A 15,964-nucleotide genomic window follows, 5' to 3' on the forward strand; every position below is an offset into this window, starting at 1 on the left:
GCAAGTACACACTGCCCCAAATTATAAGCAAGTCTTGTTTTTCCTCTTAATGTGCATGAATAACCCTGCAATCTTGTAAAATTATATTATGCCAGGCTGATCTCTTACTGAACATGACAGTTATGGTTTAATAGGCCTCACACTTTCATCTAGGATGACTTTTACAGGCACTGAATCATTCTCTAAATCCAGATCCAGGGTAGCGTTTGTAAAACCCCATGCTTTTATTCAGGATGTCTCGGATCTCTCCCCTGAGGCAGCGCTTTGCATGCGTTCACCTCATCCCATCCCAAACCTTGTGCTCACACACGCCCCTTGGATCCGGAACGGACATTGGAGCTCTGCCCGAACACCTGCAGGGCCAAACAGCACCTAATCATCCCCAATGGCTCCGGTGTTAAACTTGTTTTTTCTTAAAAACCGTTCACATGTGCTCTGAATGGCAACTGTGTTGAGGAAAGGCCAGCAGCAGACATTACTGCCTGAGTCTGTTGTGAGGCTGTTTGGGAAATATCCTGTTGTGTTCAGCACAGTTTTACATGGCTGAGAATGAGTGTGTTAGTCAGAATAAACTCACAGATGTGTTTGGGGTTCAATTAACCAAACCGGAGTGTGTGACTGTGAAACAAGTAGTTAATGTGAAGATGGAACGATTAGAGATTCTCGGCTGGGAAATCTCACCTTAATTCGTCCAGTCTGAGTTTGATTTCGAAAGATCCCATAATGTTCCTGTCACAATATGTAATGTCAGGTTTGCTGTGCTGATGTATCACTTTTCTCTTTCTGTATCCCTTTGTATTTTCAGAATTTGTTTGTGGTGTTTGTCTGTTCTCTATTGTAGATGAGCTCTTGCTCTCAGAGGGCTTTGTGATTTTCACTTGATACAAACAACACATCTAGATGTTTTTTGTCAAACGCAGGTATTCAGTGCTTTGCTGCACATGCCATTAAACATTGAAATTATTACACTGTTTTTTTCCCCAGTATTCAGCTCTTCCAAGTTTGTTCTCGTAACTGTCTGTTCTTTCTTGGACAAGTTCATTTATCAACGGTATGATGATAAATATAAACAACATACTGTAGACTGCTTAGAAACTGCTACTGTGAAAATCCAGGTTTGGATTCCTAAAAATACCAGGTCCAGGACTGAATATGAATTTGATTTGGACACCATTCAGATGTGTGATAGAGCTGCTGCTTTTGTCTGACATTATATCTGCAGTGACAGTAGCTCAGTTTACTCTCTTGGCAGTTGTACGACTGGTTTCTACTGACAACCACTAGACTAACAAATAAAGGCAACAGCATTCTCCCGCTCCTCACTCCTAAATCATGGCCGGTAATGGTATTTAATCTACTAAATAACATGAATCTCTTGATGGTCAGGAATAGAAGAAAAGAAAGGGAAGGAGGGCAAGAGGTGAAGCCATTAGAATAGACGAGAGACGGAATACAGAAATAAGAAAATGAAGAGAAATAGCTAATGTCATGACTTTTTTCTGCATCAGTTGTTCAGAAATACAAAATGCAATGACTACAAAATGCAATGCAAACACGTCATATATGATGAACGTTTTAATTTATAAATAAGAAGTCATTCTGATATTTTTTGTAGGGATCATAGTCAACCGTGTCTAGGTGGTGTAACTGTTGTGTTGAGATTTTAATAAGGAAAAAGTTGTTGAGGCTAAAACCTTTGATTTTTATATAATATATACACATATACAATACCATATGAAAGAAATATTTTAAATGGTTGAAATATTGTTAAAAAATAAATGCTGTTCTTTTTAACTTTGTATTTATTTTATTTCAATGTCATTCTGAAAAAGAAAAAAAAAAAAAAAACCTATCAACTTTTACAAGAAATTATTATGCAGGATAACTGTTTTCCTGCATAATAACTGCATGTTAGAATGATTTCAGAAAGATCGTGTGACACTTAAAACTGGAACTGATTTTTTTTTTTTTTTTTGGATCAAATAAATAATAATAAAAATTAATCTTTGCACTCTATACAAATATGCTGATGTCTGTCACTCATGTTGATGTGACGTCTCGAGCAGTGCTAAGGGGGCTTGTCTGCAGGGTGCATTAAGCGACCCTCATTTGGGAGCAGACTATGACTCTCTCCCTCAGGGAAACTCTTGCTGAAAATTGGATGCAGACCCACTGCAATTTCCAAATGCTGCTGCCTAAAACATCTATAATACTAAGATTTTTGAAAACAATGGTTGTGCCAACGAAATTAGAAATCCTCTATAAATCAAAATGTGCTAGATGTTACTATTTTTCTTGTGTTTTTTAATCTGTTTTTGCAGCATTCTTTGGTACTGAACGGGTCTGTTTTAAAATGGCTCTGTAAGCTGTGAGTTGGGAGACTTGTGTGATACTCCATAAAAATGCTGTTAAAGAGGACTGATGGGTTGAAAACACCCCAGAACACTTACCATCACTACAGAAAATGGGAAGAGAAAGAACAGAAAGAAGTGGTAAAAACATCTATATCTCTGCCAGGTACTGTGAGATGTCAGATCAGCAAACACCTGCAGCAGATGCATGGTTTCTGTACACTACATACTGCTGCACAAACCAACAACTGCTTTCAAATAACAGAATGTAAATGCATATGACAGTGTTAATTTATTTGGTCTTAGCAAACTTGATTTGCCTTGTACATTGCGGCTGCTATGAGCATGTAAGATATGCTGCTGCTGCATGAATAGACATAGCAGATCTAGACAGGTGGAGCTGGGGGAGGTGGAGGGTTTCTGAGAGACTTGCAGTGAAGACTGAAGCTCATTGGCTTGCTTGCTTCAGCAGAAACCAGTCAGCTTGTGCTGTGTAGTAAGTTATGTGATTGCTAGCAGATTGAATATACAGTAAAGAACCTATCAGCCTGCATCTATCTATCTCTGCTAGAGTTTCATGGCTAAACAATATATTTTTTTACTCACTTAATATCATTTATACCTGTATGACTTTCTTTCCTCTTAAGAAAGCAGATATTTCGAAGAGTGTTTCTATTGTTTTCATTTAAATAATGAAAGCCAGTTTAGTCCAAAACAACATTGGACAATCATTTAAACAAGCAAAAAAACCCACTTTTTTTTTTTTTTTTTTTTGAAAAGAAAGTCATATATGTTTACATTTATGCATTTGGCAGACACTTTTATCCAAAGCGACTTACAGTGCATTCAGGCTATATAATTTATTTTAATTTTTATTTAATTGTATTTTTTTACACCATGTGTGTTCCCTGGGAATTGAACCCACAACCTTTTGCGCTGCTAATGCAGTGCTCTACCACTGAGCCACAGGAACACTTTTTTAAAATGACATGAGGGTGAGTAAATGATGAGAATTCTTTGGTGAATATTTCCTTTAAAGAGACACAGCCACACACATAAACACTGGATGATTAAAATCCACTTATACACAAAACTCCAAGGAATGATTTCAAACCCTGCTCATCCTTTAAGCAGAAATAATACTACACCTTGCAGCCAACCTATTAAAACGTTATCAGGCCAGTTCTCTCACCCTGAACTGTCAGTACTCAGTAATCACAACTACTGTATCTGGTAGAGATTACTCTCTTAAGAGAGAAAACAAATTCTCATTGACTAACACAGAGAACAAGTTGATCTTTCTGTCCCTGGATTGCAGAAGTTTGCCAGAAGAACAAAACTTGAATTCAAGGGTAGTTTATGACTCGTACATGTGAATATAGAATAAAAACTCTGCAGGCTGAGCTGAATGGACATTGGCGGCGTGGACGATTAGGTAAAATATTGCAGACAGGTCTGTTTCCGTGCAAACTCTCAATGAGCATTCACAGCTGAGACAGAATGGCATCATGGTTGGCATGTCAGAGCAGACTGGGGGTGGAAATATACCTCTATTCATCCGTTCATTCATTCTTTTGATCATCCAACTATCAGCTGCGTGAAGAGAAGTGACAAATGGAATCTGGGCAAGATGTCATGCCTTTTTGGCTACGGAGCCATGCAGACGAGAATGGAAAAAATGTCAATGTCAATCTGTGGTGGCTGCGCGTGGCACGTACCGCTTCTAGTTGTCAAGAAACATCCCAGCATGTAGAACAAAGAGAAGCAGTTATAGTTCAACAAGATAACCTGCTAAAATTAGTTAACATCAGAAAATAACAGATGATGAATTTGTCATATTTAATAATGCAACAACCGGAGAAATTGGAGAAGTCTGCACTGTTTTCTCAAACCCATGACCATAATCTCTGCCTGCTTTTACTGGGTTATAAAATATCAGTCACATCTTTCACAGTCTTTCAAATAAAGAGTAGGAAAATTAGTTCTTCCCAAAGCAGACAGACATCATCAGTTCTTGGTGTCTGATTTTTACTCTGGGCGTCCAATGTGTGCTTGAGAAAAATGAACGTTGTTCTTTAATAATGTCACTGAAGGCCTGTGAATGATGTTAAAATAAAGCTGGCACATGTGTCGTCTCTGCTCTGCCAGCTCTACTCTCACTAGCTGTCCAGCATAGCATCTTTCGTCCCGCTCTCTTTCTGTCTCTTCTGGTCACTCTCTAGATAAACAGTCAGAGTTTGTCTTTTGGTTTGCTTCCATTTTTCTGACTGTTTCCTGTGATCATTTCTGTTCTGTTAATCTCTTCAACTCATCTCTGACGTTCACAGTTTTTTTTAACCTAATGCCATGGTTCTTGTTTTCCCATTGCCTTCCCAGTTCATACTTTTGGTTGAGGTTTCATTCACTGTAATGGCTGTCTTTAAACAGCAGCCCTATTACTGACTCCGTTCTTCCATTCTCTCCATTCCATTTACGTTTATCAGTAATCGCTGCACTATAAATATCCATGATATCCTCTGTTTCGGGGTCAGGGTGGTTGGAAGAGGCATGAGGCCCAACAGAGGAATGAACAATGGTAGTGATTCTTCGCACAAGACATTTTCTCGTATTATTTTAAAACTCTCTCTGGTGAAAAACACATCAGTCTGGACACTGTTGGACTTCCTTTTCTCAGCCTTTGAATCACAGCACATTAATCTGTGATGGATCAAACTGCGTCGAGGGTGCTGACATTTTCTGGGCTGTGGATTTGACTGGCGAGCTGAAAGAACAACCAAACAGTGGCAATACTGTATTGGGGTAAACAGGGTAAGCAAGAGAGAGACCAACAGAAAATGATTTTTTCAGCCTCATGGACACATGGCCACTCATAAACAGTAAAGCTCAGAATTTAGACCGATTTTATTTTTAATTTTTTGTATTTTTAGGGTATTTTGTGTACATTGACAGTAGGTTACCAACAAAAATAAAGCAACCGCCACCAGTGACACTGACGGCCTCAGCATCTGTGTGTGAAATGTGTTAAATCTTCCCCTCATTTTGTATTTACCATTCAGATTAAGAGGTGGACAGAAACAAAGTACATTTACTTGATTACTGTACTTAAAAGTACACTTTTTGAGAATCTGTCCTTTACTTGAGTATTATTTTTTTCCAGAAACTTATGATTTTTCACTGTTCACTCCACTACATTTCTGTCAAGGTCCTCGAAGTAGAAAGTCGTTACCTTGTAGCAGCTTTGAATGTCAGTGGGTGATTTTTTTTCTTTTCTTAAAAGTAACTTCTTTTTTTTTTAACACAGTCTATAAGTAATCTCGTTTGTAGAGTTATGTGTGATTAAAGCAAGTACTTCTGCACTTTTACTTAAGTAAAAATCAGTTTTTACAACTTGCACTTGTAATGGAGTAATATTTGACCAGCAGTATCTGTACTTTCACTCAAGTAATGGAGTTGTGTATTTTGTCCAGCTCTGGTCAGATACATACAAATCACTACAACACACTCTCTGCCGGCCAAATAACAGAACAATCTGTACAAGAATCACAGATTAATTATGGGCATGGGGCGACACAAATGCCCCAGATGTTTTAAATGGGGCGTACATTTTCTCCTGTAGTAAAATGATATTTTGTTTTATTGTGTTATGTAACAAACATTATATTTAATAATATGCTATTTTAATCTGTAGTGATGGATTGTAGGTTTAGTGCTTTTCACGGATTATTTTCATGTTCATGTGTAGCTATTTTTAGATGTTTTTTTTTTAAAGCCTTTAAAATACAGAATATAAAGAAAATCACATCACTACTCTGACAGTAGACAGTACAGAGCTGCATTTAATCTATCATAGGAACATGACAGTTATTTAATGCAGTGTTTATGGTGTAATGATATGTATTGTTTTACAGTTATTTTTATATTTTATAGTAAATTGATTTCATAATTAACAAGTGTAATTGAATAATTGACATTGATAATTGATTCATTTTTGTATTTAACATAAATGGATGACATGCTGTGTGATTTTGAATACTTAGCAGTAATTATCGGGGCAAATATTAAAACTTTAAAAGAGATATGAAAATTCTGTTATTATTCATTCACCTTCATGTCGTTCCAACCTGTATGACTTTCTTTATTCCATTGCACTTTGTTTTACAGTATGTGTGCTTATGTTTACTTACAATGTACGTACCTAAGAATGTAATGGTGGTATAAGGTAACTACATGGGTTAAGGTTAGGTTTAGGTGTTAGTACTGTACCTAGTTAATAGTCAGCTATTGTAATCACTATAATAAGTACGTAGTATGTACATGTGGAACAGGACTGTAAAATAAAGTGCAACCCTTTATTCTGTGGAACATAAAAGAAGATATTTTGAGAAATCTCTCAAATGATTTTTGTCCATTTGAAGTCAAAAGTAATCAAATCATTAAAATATTGAAATGTTGGGCTACCACCATTATTCAAAAAATCTATTTTTGTGCCCCACAAAAGAAAAAGTTATTCAGGGTGAGTAAATGAAGACAGAATTTTTGGGTGAACAAGAAAGTCAATTTTTTGACACTGGTATGTTCATGATCAAGGAAACACTAGTGTTAGTGTTAGTGTGTATATTTTCTCCAGTCTTGACCATTTACAATACTTGGAGGTCATCCATTGGCTTCCTGTTCTGGACACGGACGAGTGGATCTGCTATTTGTTAATGGCTAGACAAATGATTCTGATCTCTTACCCTATCAGTACCTATGAAAGTCCCACAAACAGACTTCAAACACGCTAGCTAGAGGACATAGCACGCCACTGAGGTATTACAAGACAGTATCTACACTCTGACGTATGTCAGGAAGAGAGACAGAAGGACAAAGAGAAGGAGAGAGAGGCTCATGCTGAAAGCATTTGCCTAAAGTGCTATCAGACGTAGATAAGTCTCCATCTAGAACTCATCACAAACCTTTTTCAGCTCCAATAAAATTCAGTTTCGCTTCAGCTTTAGTGTCATTCCAAAATGGAAAAAAACAATTAAAAGCAAGAAAGTTTGGAATCATTGCAAATGATTTTGCAGAATGGAAAAGCTTGTTTTGATCTCACATTACAAGTTTGTATGTTTCTTTGCAAGTTAATTCTGCCCAGAGATGAAAACAGAATTGCTTTCGACCGCAACCACAGGGAAAAAACAATGATTGAATATAATATAACAATGTTTGAAAGTGTTTTCTGAACTAAATAATGATTGCAGACTTGATTCAAAACAGTAAAATGATGTTCCTTCTAAGGTTTGCTCACACGCACATTCTTTCTTTTTACCATACGCTCTTTGATTTCTATTTTCATTTGTTAATCTATTCTTGTGAAACTGCCTCTTTTTATTTTCCCCCTTGCAACAAAACTTTACTTTCCAAGTTAGACAAATATGCACGGGCCCTGCTGTGCTATTTCTGATGCTCCAACTGTCAGAGTCTCTCAGTTTAAAGCCATTAGGTTCTCCACACTCATCTAATAGCCTCCCATTCATTCACTGTTTCTTTCCTCCTGTCTGCTATCTATTCTCACATCTAAGCAGCCAGAGCAGTGTGTGTCTGTTTACACCTCTCCTCCACACAAGTCACCACAATCCACACACACTCACTTTTCAAGTGTGCCTTGGACTGTTTGCAATTCATCACGATATATTGCTCTTGAGCTTCAGAACAGTTTATACACAGAACTGTGCCGAGAGACTAAGAATTCAGTTTTTGGAACACGTTTTGAAATGAATCTTTTTTCAAGTTACAAATGGCTCCAAAAACTAAATTATAAAAGATGGATGAAAACTTATCTAACAGTGTCTGGGTACATAAAGAATGTTGCAATAAAGTAAGACATTAATTCATGCTACTAAGAAAATGCTTACTTGCTCTCCAATATCCTATTATAAACCTACTGAGAATACTAAGAATTTCTAATAAAAATACTAATTAAAATAAAACACTTTTATAATGATTATTATAATTATGTTAAAAAACCATAAAAATACTATTGTTAATTGTTACTAAATAATGAGTGTAATCACAAGTAGACACTTGTCTAGGTCTCTGTATTTGTTCGTATCTCTCATTATAAAAAGAGGAGTTGCATATTTTCTCATCTCAGTTTTTATGTGGTTTTAATTGTGCATTATTCACTATTTTAAGTCTCTTTCATGATACTTTAGCTTTCATCTTCCAATTTCCAGCTCATCTCTCATCTCCCCTTTCTTCCTTTCCTACTCCCTTCCTTCATCTCTCTTTTCTCCACCTTACACTTCTCTCAACATTCTCTCCTCTCTCCCTCTGGTGATGGATGATGAGACTCCATCCTGACAACTGTAACCTAGAGTCTAAAGTAAATCTTAGCCTCAGCCTCCTCTTTCTTAAGGATCGTTCAGTCGTCCCTCCCTGTTTTGTGAGGGATGGAGTGGGAGAATGGAGAAAACCTCTTCAAGAGAAGGAAATCTTGGTGTTTCTGTGAGTGCTTATGGGTAGTTGACATGAAATACTTTTAGGAAGTTGACAAGTCCTGTGATGTAACATATTATAGTCTATGTAAAACTGTGCAATTGTAAAATCAGGGTCAATGAGAGTTTCATTCTGTCTCAGCATCATGTCTTTGTGCTTGAGTCCGACCTGAGGACATTGTCCACATCACAAGTAATGTTGTCTTTTTTGCTAGACAAAGAGAAAAACAATTCTCATTTAAGTGAAGGAGAATGTGTTTAGAGTTTTGCAAAAAGAGTGCATGAGATTTGCAGATAGAGCCTAACTGCCTGAACGTGTTTAAGGTTTAGCAGAAAGAGTGCTTTATTCAACAAATTGGTTTAAGGCAGTGAGAATTTGGTTCAGAGCTTGGGGTTTAGTGTTTTAGCAATTCAGAAAAACTGTAGTGTCTTGAATGTACACATTAGTACTTTTTTTAAAGGGAACCTTTTCAGTAACAGCTGTTGTACCATTTTTATTGAGCATCTACTAAAACAACATAAAATCTAATGGTGAAGCTTAATATTACAGTTTTGAAGATTAAAATGAAATAGACATGTTTTCATAAACGTTTTTTTCCATTTGAGATGTTCATAGTAGAGCTGGATCAGTCATTGTCCTGTGGCTCTGTGGTCAGTGAGCAGTCAGATATCATAAATCAGGCAGTTCAGCATCTACTCTTTAAATACCATATCCCTGCCAGGCTGTTTTTCTAAATTACACATCCCTCCGCTGCACTATATGTCACTGTCAAACAACGCTAAAATGTTAGCCAAAGCCTGTTCTGTTTTGAGAGGCTGATGCCATTAAAAAGCTTGAAAGCCTCTCTTTCTCTAAGTGTTTTTATGTACTGTATGTGGTTGGATGTGTAGTACAACTGTGCAAAAACAGCAATAAAAGTGTGCGGTGTATTTCCAGCTGTACACACAGAGGGCTGTCAATCATCTGATGAACAGCAGGCCCTGCACATTAATAATGCCTGAATTTACGTGCTCCCACTCTGTTGCATGTTTAGGCTTGGATGAATTGTCCACCTGCCTTTGACTGTGGTGAGACTGGCCTGAAATCTGCTCTAATGTTTCTGAGTTGGAGAGATTGTACTTTTCTTGGACAATGACTTTTAAAGCATTTTCTTTTGGTGGATTCAGCCCAATGAGTCTGCAGGACTCTTATGAGGGACTGGCACCTATGAGCCCCGGTGGTCTTGTCAAGCCTTTCTGTTTTCATTTAAAATATTTCTGCCTCCTGTCTCTGTTTAATGTCCACTGACCTTGAAAAAGAAGGTCTTTTCATGTTGTAAAACACAGGTGACATTCTTGGTTCTGTAAAGAAATATGTCCCACAGTGCACGGCTAACATACTAAAACACAGCAAAAAGACTGATTGGAAAAAGAAAACTTTACCAAAAATGTATTTTTTTTCCCTTTGTCATTTTTTTTTTTTTTTATACTTACATTACTGATCGCAAACATATAAAGAAATTCTTCTTTATATTTTATATTTCTGGGCAATGAAGAAGAATTCCAAACAACGGAGAGCTGAAATTTTAAACTTTTTAAACTGTCAAATTTTTATTAATTTAATGCATCCTTTTGAATAAAAGAGTTTTATTTATTAATTTATATCAAAATTAATAAATAAATAAATAAATAAATAAGAAAAAACTCTAACTAAACTCTAAACATTTTGAACGGGTGTAATTGGCAGCAGTACCAAAAATCCTCCAAGTCAGATTTAAGTATTGAGATATATATCACTTATTTCATTCATTTCAGTTCACTGAAGCATAATATCATAATATATTCATAAACTCCTCAAATGACACATAACTTACAATAACTGGATCACAAGGATCCTGCTGAAAGCAATATGAGGACAAATAACATGGCGCTCTAGAATAAATGGTGCAGCAGCCAGTTTATGTCCAATGTGATGCACTTTCACTTTCAACCAGCCCCTGATTCAACCTGTGAAAATACATCTAAATTGTTAGACAAAGTTCTAAGAAATATTTTCTTGCATGCTCTCACTTCACTGCAAGCTCCCATCCACTCTGACAGTGCAACATAGTGATCTATATCATACAGGACAGCCCTAAACTCAGTACCACGCATGCAGGGAAAACACTGAGCGAGATTCCTGCCATTAAATATCCCATTAAAGTGCAATTTGACATAAAATCCCTGGCATGTACCCTGGAATTCTCTCACTTCTTGTTTTCAGTGAAACTCCCATCAGGGTTCCCATTGCGTTTTATTTCGTATTTTTCTTACACAATAGCCTCTTTAGTTTTCCATCAGAGGCTTTGGTGGCCTGACGGCTCCTTTGCCACGTCTGATCTGTGAAACTTCAAGTGAGTAGTGATATAAAGGAGGAGAGAGCTCCTTTAGATCCAATTTGTTCCGTTAAGCTACATTTAACCAGTGGATTCTGAGATGCCACTTTGGTTTAAAGATGTCTGAGCTAAAACATTAGCGTCTTTGGCTAACACAGTGCAGAGACAGACAGCTGTTTTAAAAAAGAAAACATAGACCATAGATCTAAAAATTTCAACCTAACGCTGTATTAGTCTGAAACTTGAGGAATATTTGTATGAAAATCTTCTGGAATGTAGAAAGAAAGAAAATGGAAGGAAAGAGAATAGCAGCCCTGTTGATAAAAACAGCATATGCTGGTTAGGTATTTTTTGAAGCATGGCAGCTGGTTTGAGCTGGTCCTTAGTTGGTCATGAGCTGGTTTAAGCTGGTGCTGAGCCAATTATAAGCTGGTTATGAGCTGGTTCTGAGCAGGAGCTAGTTGCTTAGGACCAGTTTTCGACCAGCACATGACCAGCTTAAACCAGCTCAGGACCAGCTTAAACCAGCTCAGGACCAGCTTAAACCAGCCCATGACAAACTAAGGACCAGCTCAAACCAGCTGCCGTGCTTCAAAAAAATACCTAACCAGCATATGCTGGTTTTTTAAACAGGAAGGGAAAAAAGAGAGAGTGAAATCTTAGAAGGAAACGGTACAAACTCCTTTTAATCAGCAACAGGATTGAATGATAAATTCCATATCAATTTAATTCAGAGTTTATTGCTGTATTTTGTTCGGATTGATCCCTTATTTGTTGTTGCGCAAATGTTGCTGTGTGTGATCATGTGTTTAACTTTTCATCTGGCAAATTCTCATTTGCAAACTGACAAACAGACACTTCATCTATCTGACAAAGCCATCAGAATCCTTAGCCAGGAAATGGTATTTTCCATGAAAGCCGAGAAAAACCACATAACTCATATATATTCTTTAAATGTATAACAGTGTTTTTTAAGAACTGATTCAAGCTGAAATAAGCAACAAAATACACCAAAACTCTTTCTCTGTGTATATCAGAGGGTGTGTATATATGAAGCCTTACGTCATATAGAGCACAGGGAGTTTAAACACTGGTCCAGAAAGTAGTTAGCAGCAGCTTTTGGGTTTGAAGAGAATTCCAGCGTTCTGTTCCTCAGCCCCGAGATAATGCAAACCATGTTTGTCAGTAAGAAAAGGCAAAATGAAAAGAGAAACAAAGTAAAACAAAGACTGCATGGTGAGATCCCCAAGGCTTGAAGTTAGCGAAGAAGTGAAGAGCAAACAATGTTATCAGTTATGAATTCTGTCAGGACAAAGACGCAGTGATGTGACCTGAAGAAACTCTTTCTTGAAGAGAAGAGAAGAGAAGAGAAGAGAAGAGAAGAGAAGAGAAGAGAAGAGAAGAGAAGAGACGAGAAGAGAAGAGAAGAGACGAGACCCGAAGAGAAGAGAAGAGACGAGACGAGAAGAGAAGAGAAGAGAAGAGAAGAGAAGAGAAGAGAAGAGAAGAGAAGAGAAGAGAAGAGAAGAGAAGAGAAGAGAAGAGAAGAGAAGGCAAACACAAGCATTCGAAGGCCTTAGTTGCAGACTCAGTATCTCACATAAATTCCTACGAATGATCAGTAGAGGCGGACACTCTTCCACATGATGATGAACTGGACTTAAATAATTGCTAGAACTCTCCTGAAACATATTTGTCATTTTGGAATGTCTAAAAGATTTGCGATAACATCACAAACACCTGGAGGACTTAAACAGCACATGGGAGCAAACACAGCTGACTGTGAAGACTGCAAACGCTTTCTACCGAGGGACTCTGAACCAACGCTGACCTTAAACAGACGAGTTAGAGAGGCCTAAACTTTGGCAGAGCTTGGCTTTTTTTGGTAGATGAGAAATCCTGGGTTAGGTGAAAGCTCAAGAAAGTGGATAAAGGCATTTTCAAGCAGCTGCAATGAAGAAATTGGGAGAAAATGGCCAAAAATGGTTCTTTATTTACTTATTAAACTAAAGCTGTTTATTTTCCAAATACTATTACTTAATAATACAAGTACACTACAGTTCAAAAGTTTGGGGTAGTAAGATTGTGTAATGTTTTTGAAAGAAGTTTTTTAATCCTCACCAAAACACATTCTCTCAATATATATATTTATTTATTTTTTTGTAACAATGTAAAAGTCTTTACTGCCGGTTTCAATTAATTTAATGTCTCCTAGCAAAAATGTGTCTGTGCACATCAGCCATTGAATCTCATTTAAAATCATAACATTTAACATACATACATATATATATATATATATATATATATATATATATATATATATATATATATATATATATATATATATATATATATATATATATATATATATATATATATATATATATATATATATATATATATATTAATGTTTTTCATAAGTTGTTTTAAAAACCTCAGAAATGATCTGAATAGTTTAAAAGCTGAAAGCCCTAAAGAGACATCTGGAATTTCTATAGTGACACGTTACCGTGAGGTGAAACGTTTTAGATACACAATAGAAAAGAATTAAACAGAAAATTCTTTAGGTCAGAGTTTGGCTCACTTCAGACATGACAGACACTCTTTAAAATTATGTTACACACGCACGCACGCACGCACACACACACACACACACACACACACACAAACATCTCTTTCCCTGACGAACTCTCTTTTGATTAAAAAACTATGTTTACAGTACAGTATGTTCTTTTTCATTGCAAGTTCAAATCTGAACTTCCATGACCTAAACGTTATATCAAATGTACAAAGCTTAATATAAAATGCACACATTCTATGAACTATTGAACTGCAATATTTTTAACTTACTAGTATTTTCATACTATTAAAAAAACGCTTACAAATGTCAGGTCGAAATAAAATGATTTATAGAACTATGTGTATGTACAGAATAGAGAATAGAGAAAACATATGACCCCTCTGTGACTCTCCTTGTTGTAGAACAAGAAGCCAAAATCATACATAGACCAAAACACAGCTGATACTGGGCTGAGGAAACAGCTTCAAGATGCCTTTCTTCCGGAAAAAGAGTGAGAGAGAGAGTGACAGGCAAGGAAAGAATGTAAGACTGGCAGCAGCTCACCAGTTCTGTAGATAAAGTTGGCCTCTGCTTCAGAAGAAGACGGTGACAGCAGGTCTTCATCATACTCATTAGAGCTGAAAGAGCCTGAGTGGTTCCTCCTCCTTGCGTCCATTACGCCGTTAGCCACCATTACATGACGGAGTGAGTCATTAAGGTAACGGTGCAACAGGCTGCTCTTGTATTTGGGCGGTGACACATAGTCATCAGACAATGAGGCGTCTGCAGCGGCTCGAAGACCAGCACCCACAGCGCCACCTTCCTTCTTGATGACGCTCTGGTACATTGGCTTACTGAACTCCCCGACCTGGGCCCGTGCTGGTGGGTCACCATCTGGATGTGATGCACAATACATACAAATATGTTAATACACATTTGAGAAGACGCATGCAAAAGAAAAAGAACTGAACTACAAAAAGTCAATATTTTGATCTCCTGCCATTTACACCATCTCAGCAGGGAGAGACACGGTCACATTCTCATTTAATCACCCTTCTCTTCTGCATGACCCCTCCAGCACACTGAAAATTCTCGACTGGATTACACTCCTTGGAAACACGGGCCTCCCAACTGCAAGCGAACGTGTCAGATCAAATTTGGTACTGAGAGACTGATTACTGCTACAGAGGCTGAAGCAAAGAAGATCTGAATCTTTGAGCCTCGTATGGCATAATTTGAGAAAGTATAAAAATAAAAATAAAAATCCAAGCAAAACAAACAAGCAGGCAAGAAAAAAAAAAAAAAAAAAAAACGGTGGACAAGAATGACACCTATACTGCTATTCAAAAGTTTGGTTGTTTGATGATTTCTTAAAGAAATTAATTTAATTAATTTAAATTAATCAGAATTAATCCATGTTACAATAGATTTCTATGTTAAATGCTGTTCTTTTGAGCTTTCTATTAATCAAAGAGTTTTGAAAAAAAATTCAAAGATTTCAAAAAAATATTAAGGAGCAACCGTTTTCAACAGTAAATGGTCATATTTGAACGATTTGTGAAGAATCACTTGAGACTGAATACTGGAGTAATGGCTACAGAAATTTTTTAACTTCCTGCCATTACAGGAATAAATTACATTATATAATAGATTCAAATAGAAAACAATTATTTAAATAGTGATAACATTCACAGTATTATTATTTTTAAAAAATATTATTTTATTATTATGGATCAAATAAATGCAGCCTTGGTGAGCATAAGAGACTTATTTTATAAATGCAGCCTTGGTGAGCATAAGAGACTTATTTTAGATTTAGGATATTTTTATTTGTAAATTTGGATTGTTTTGAATATATAGATTTATCTACTCTCACACAGTAACAGCTTTTATTCTAGACTGAAGGGTAAATGCAAAAACGTATGATGTCCATTAATCATGGTACGGAGTTGTCGGTTATTTTTGCCAAAATACTACAATCCACAATGACAAGTCAAGAGATAAATAACTTTTGTAGAACTTCAAGTGATAAATCGGCTGATTTCATTCTGCTTTATGGTAACAAAACCAATAAAAGTTTTAACTTTCTCATCAACAGGGAAAAAAAACCTTCAGACATTCCAATGTCATATCTCAGAGAGAGTGTGTTCTGTTGATCTTTCTGTTCCGTTGATCATTCTGTAAAAAACAACCAATCATTCATTTCTTATTATTTGCTCAGCC

The 15,964-nt window shown here is 36.5% G+C and overlaps 1 protein-coding gene across 4 annotated transcripts in view; it reads right to left on the reverse strand.

Moving 5' to 3' along the window:
• Window positions 1–15,964, reverse strand: part of mkxa (mohawk homeobox a) — a 28,128-nt gene that overhangs the window by 3,733 nt on the left and 8,431 nt on the right. For 2 of the 4 annotated variants that reach the window (XM_042767596.1, XM_042767595.1), the window contains 2 exons: window positions 14,306–14,635; window positions 3,281–5,112 (listed from right to left, as the gene is read on the reverse strand). In XM_042767596.1, the coding sequence (XP_042623530.1) occupies window positions 4,787–5,112; window positions 14,306–14,635 (656 nt within the window). In that variant the 3' untranslated portion in view covers window positions 3,281–4,786. Of the gene's footprint in view, window positions 1–3,274; window positions 5,113–14,305; window positions 14,636–15,964 lie in introns of those variants that run through there. The other 2 variants (XM_042767597.1, XM_042767598.1) reach the window with 2 other exon arrangements.

This window comes from Cyprinus carpio, chromosome A12 (assembly GCF_018340385.1).
Source record: "Cyprinus carpio isolate SPL01 chromosome A12, ASM1834038v1, whole genome shotgun sequence".
Lineage (NCBI taxonomy): Eukaryota > Metazoa > Chordata > Actinopteri > Cypriniformes > Cyprinidae > Cyprinus > Cyprinus carpio.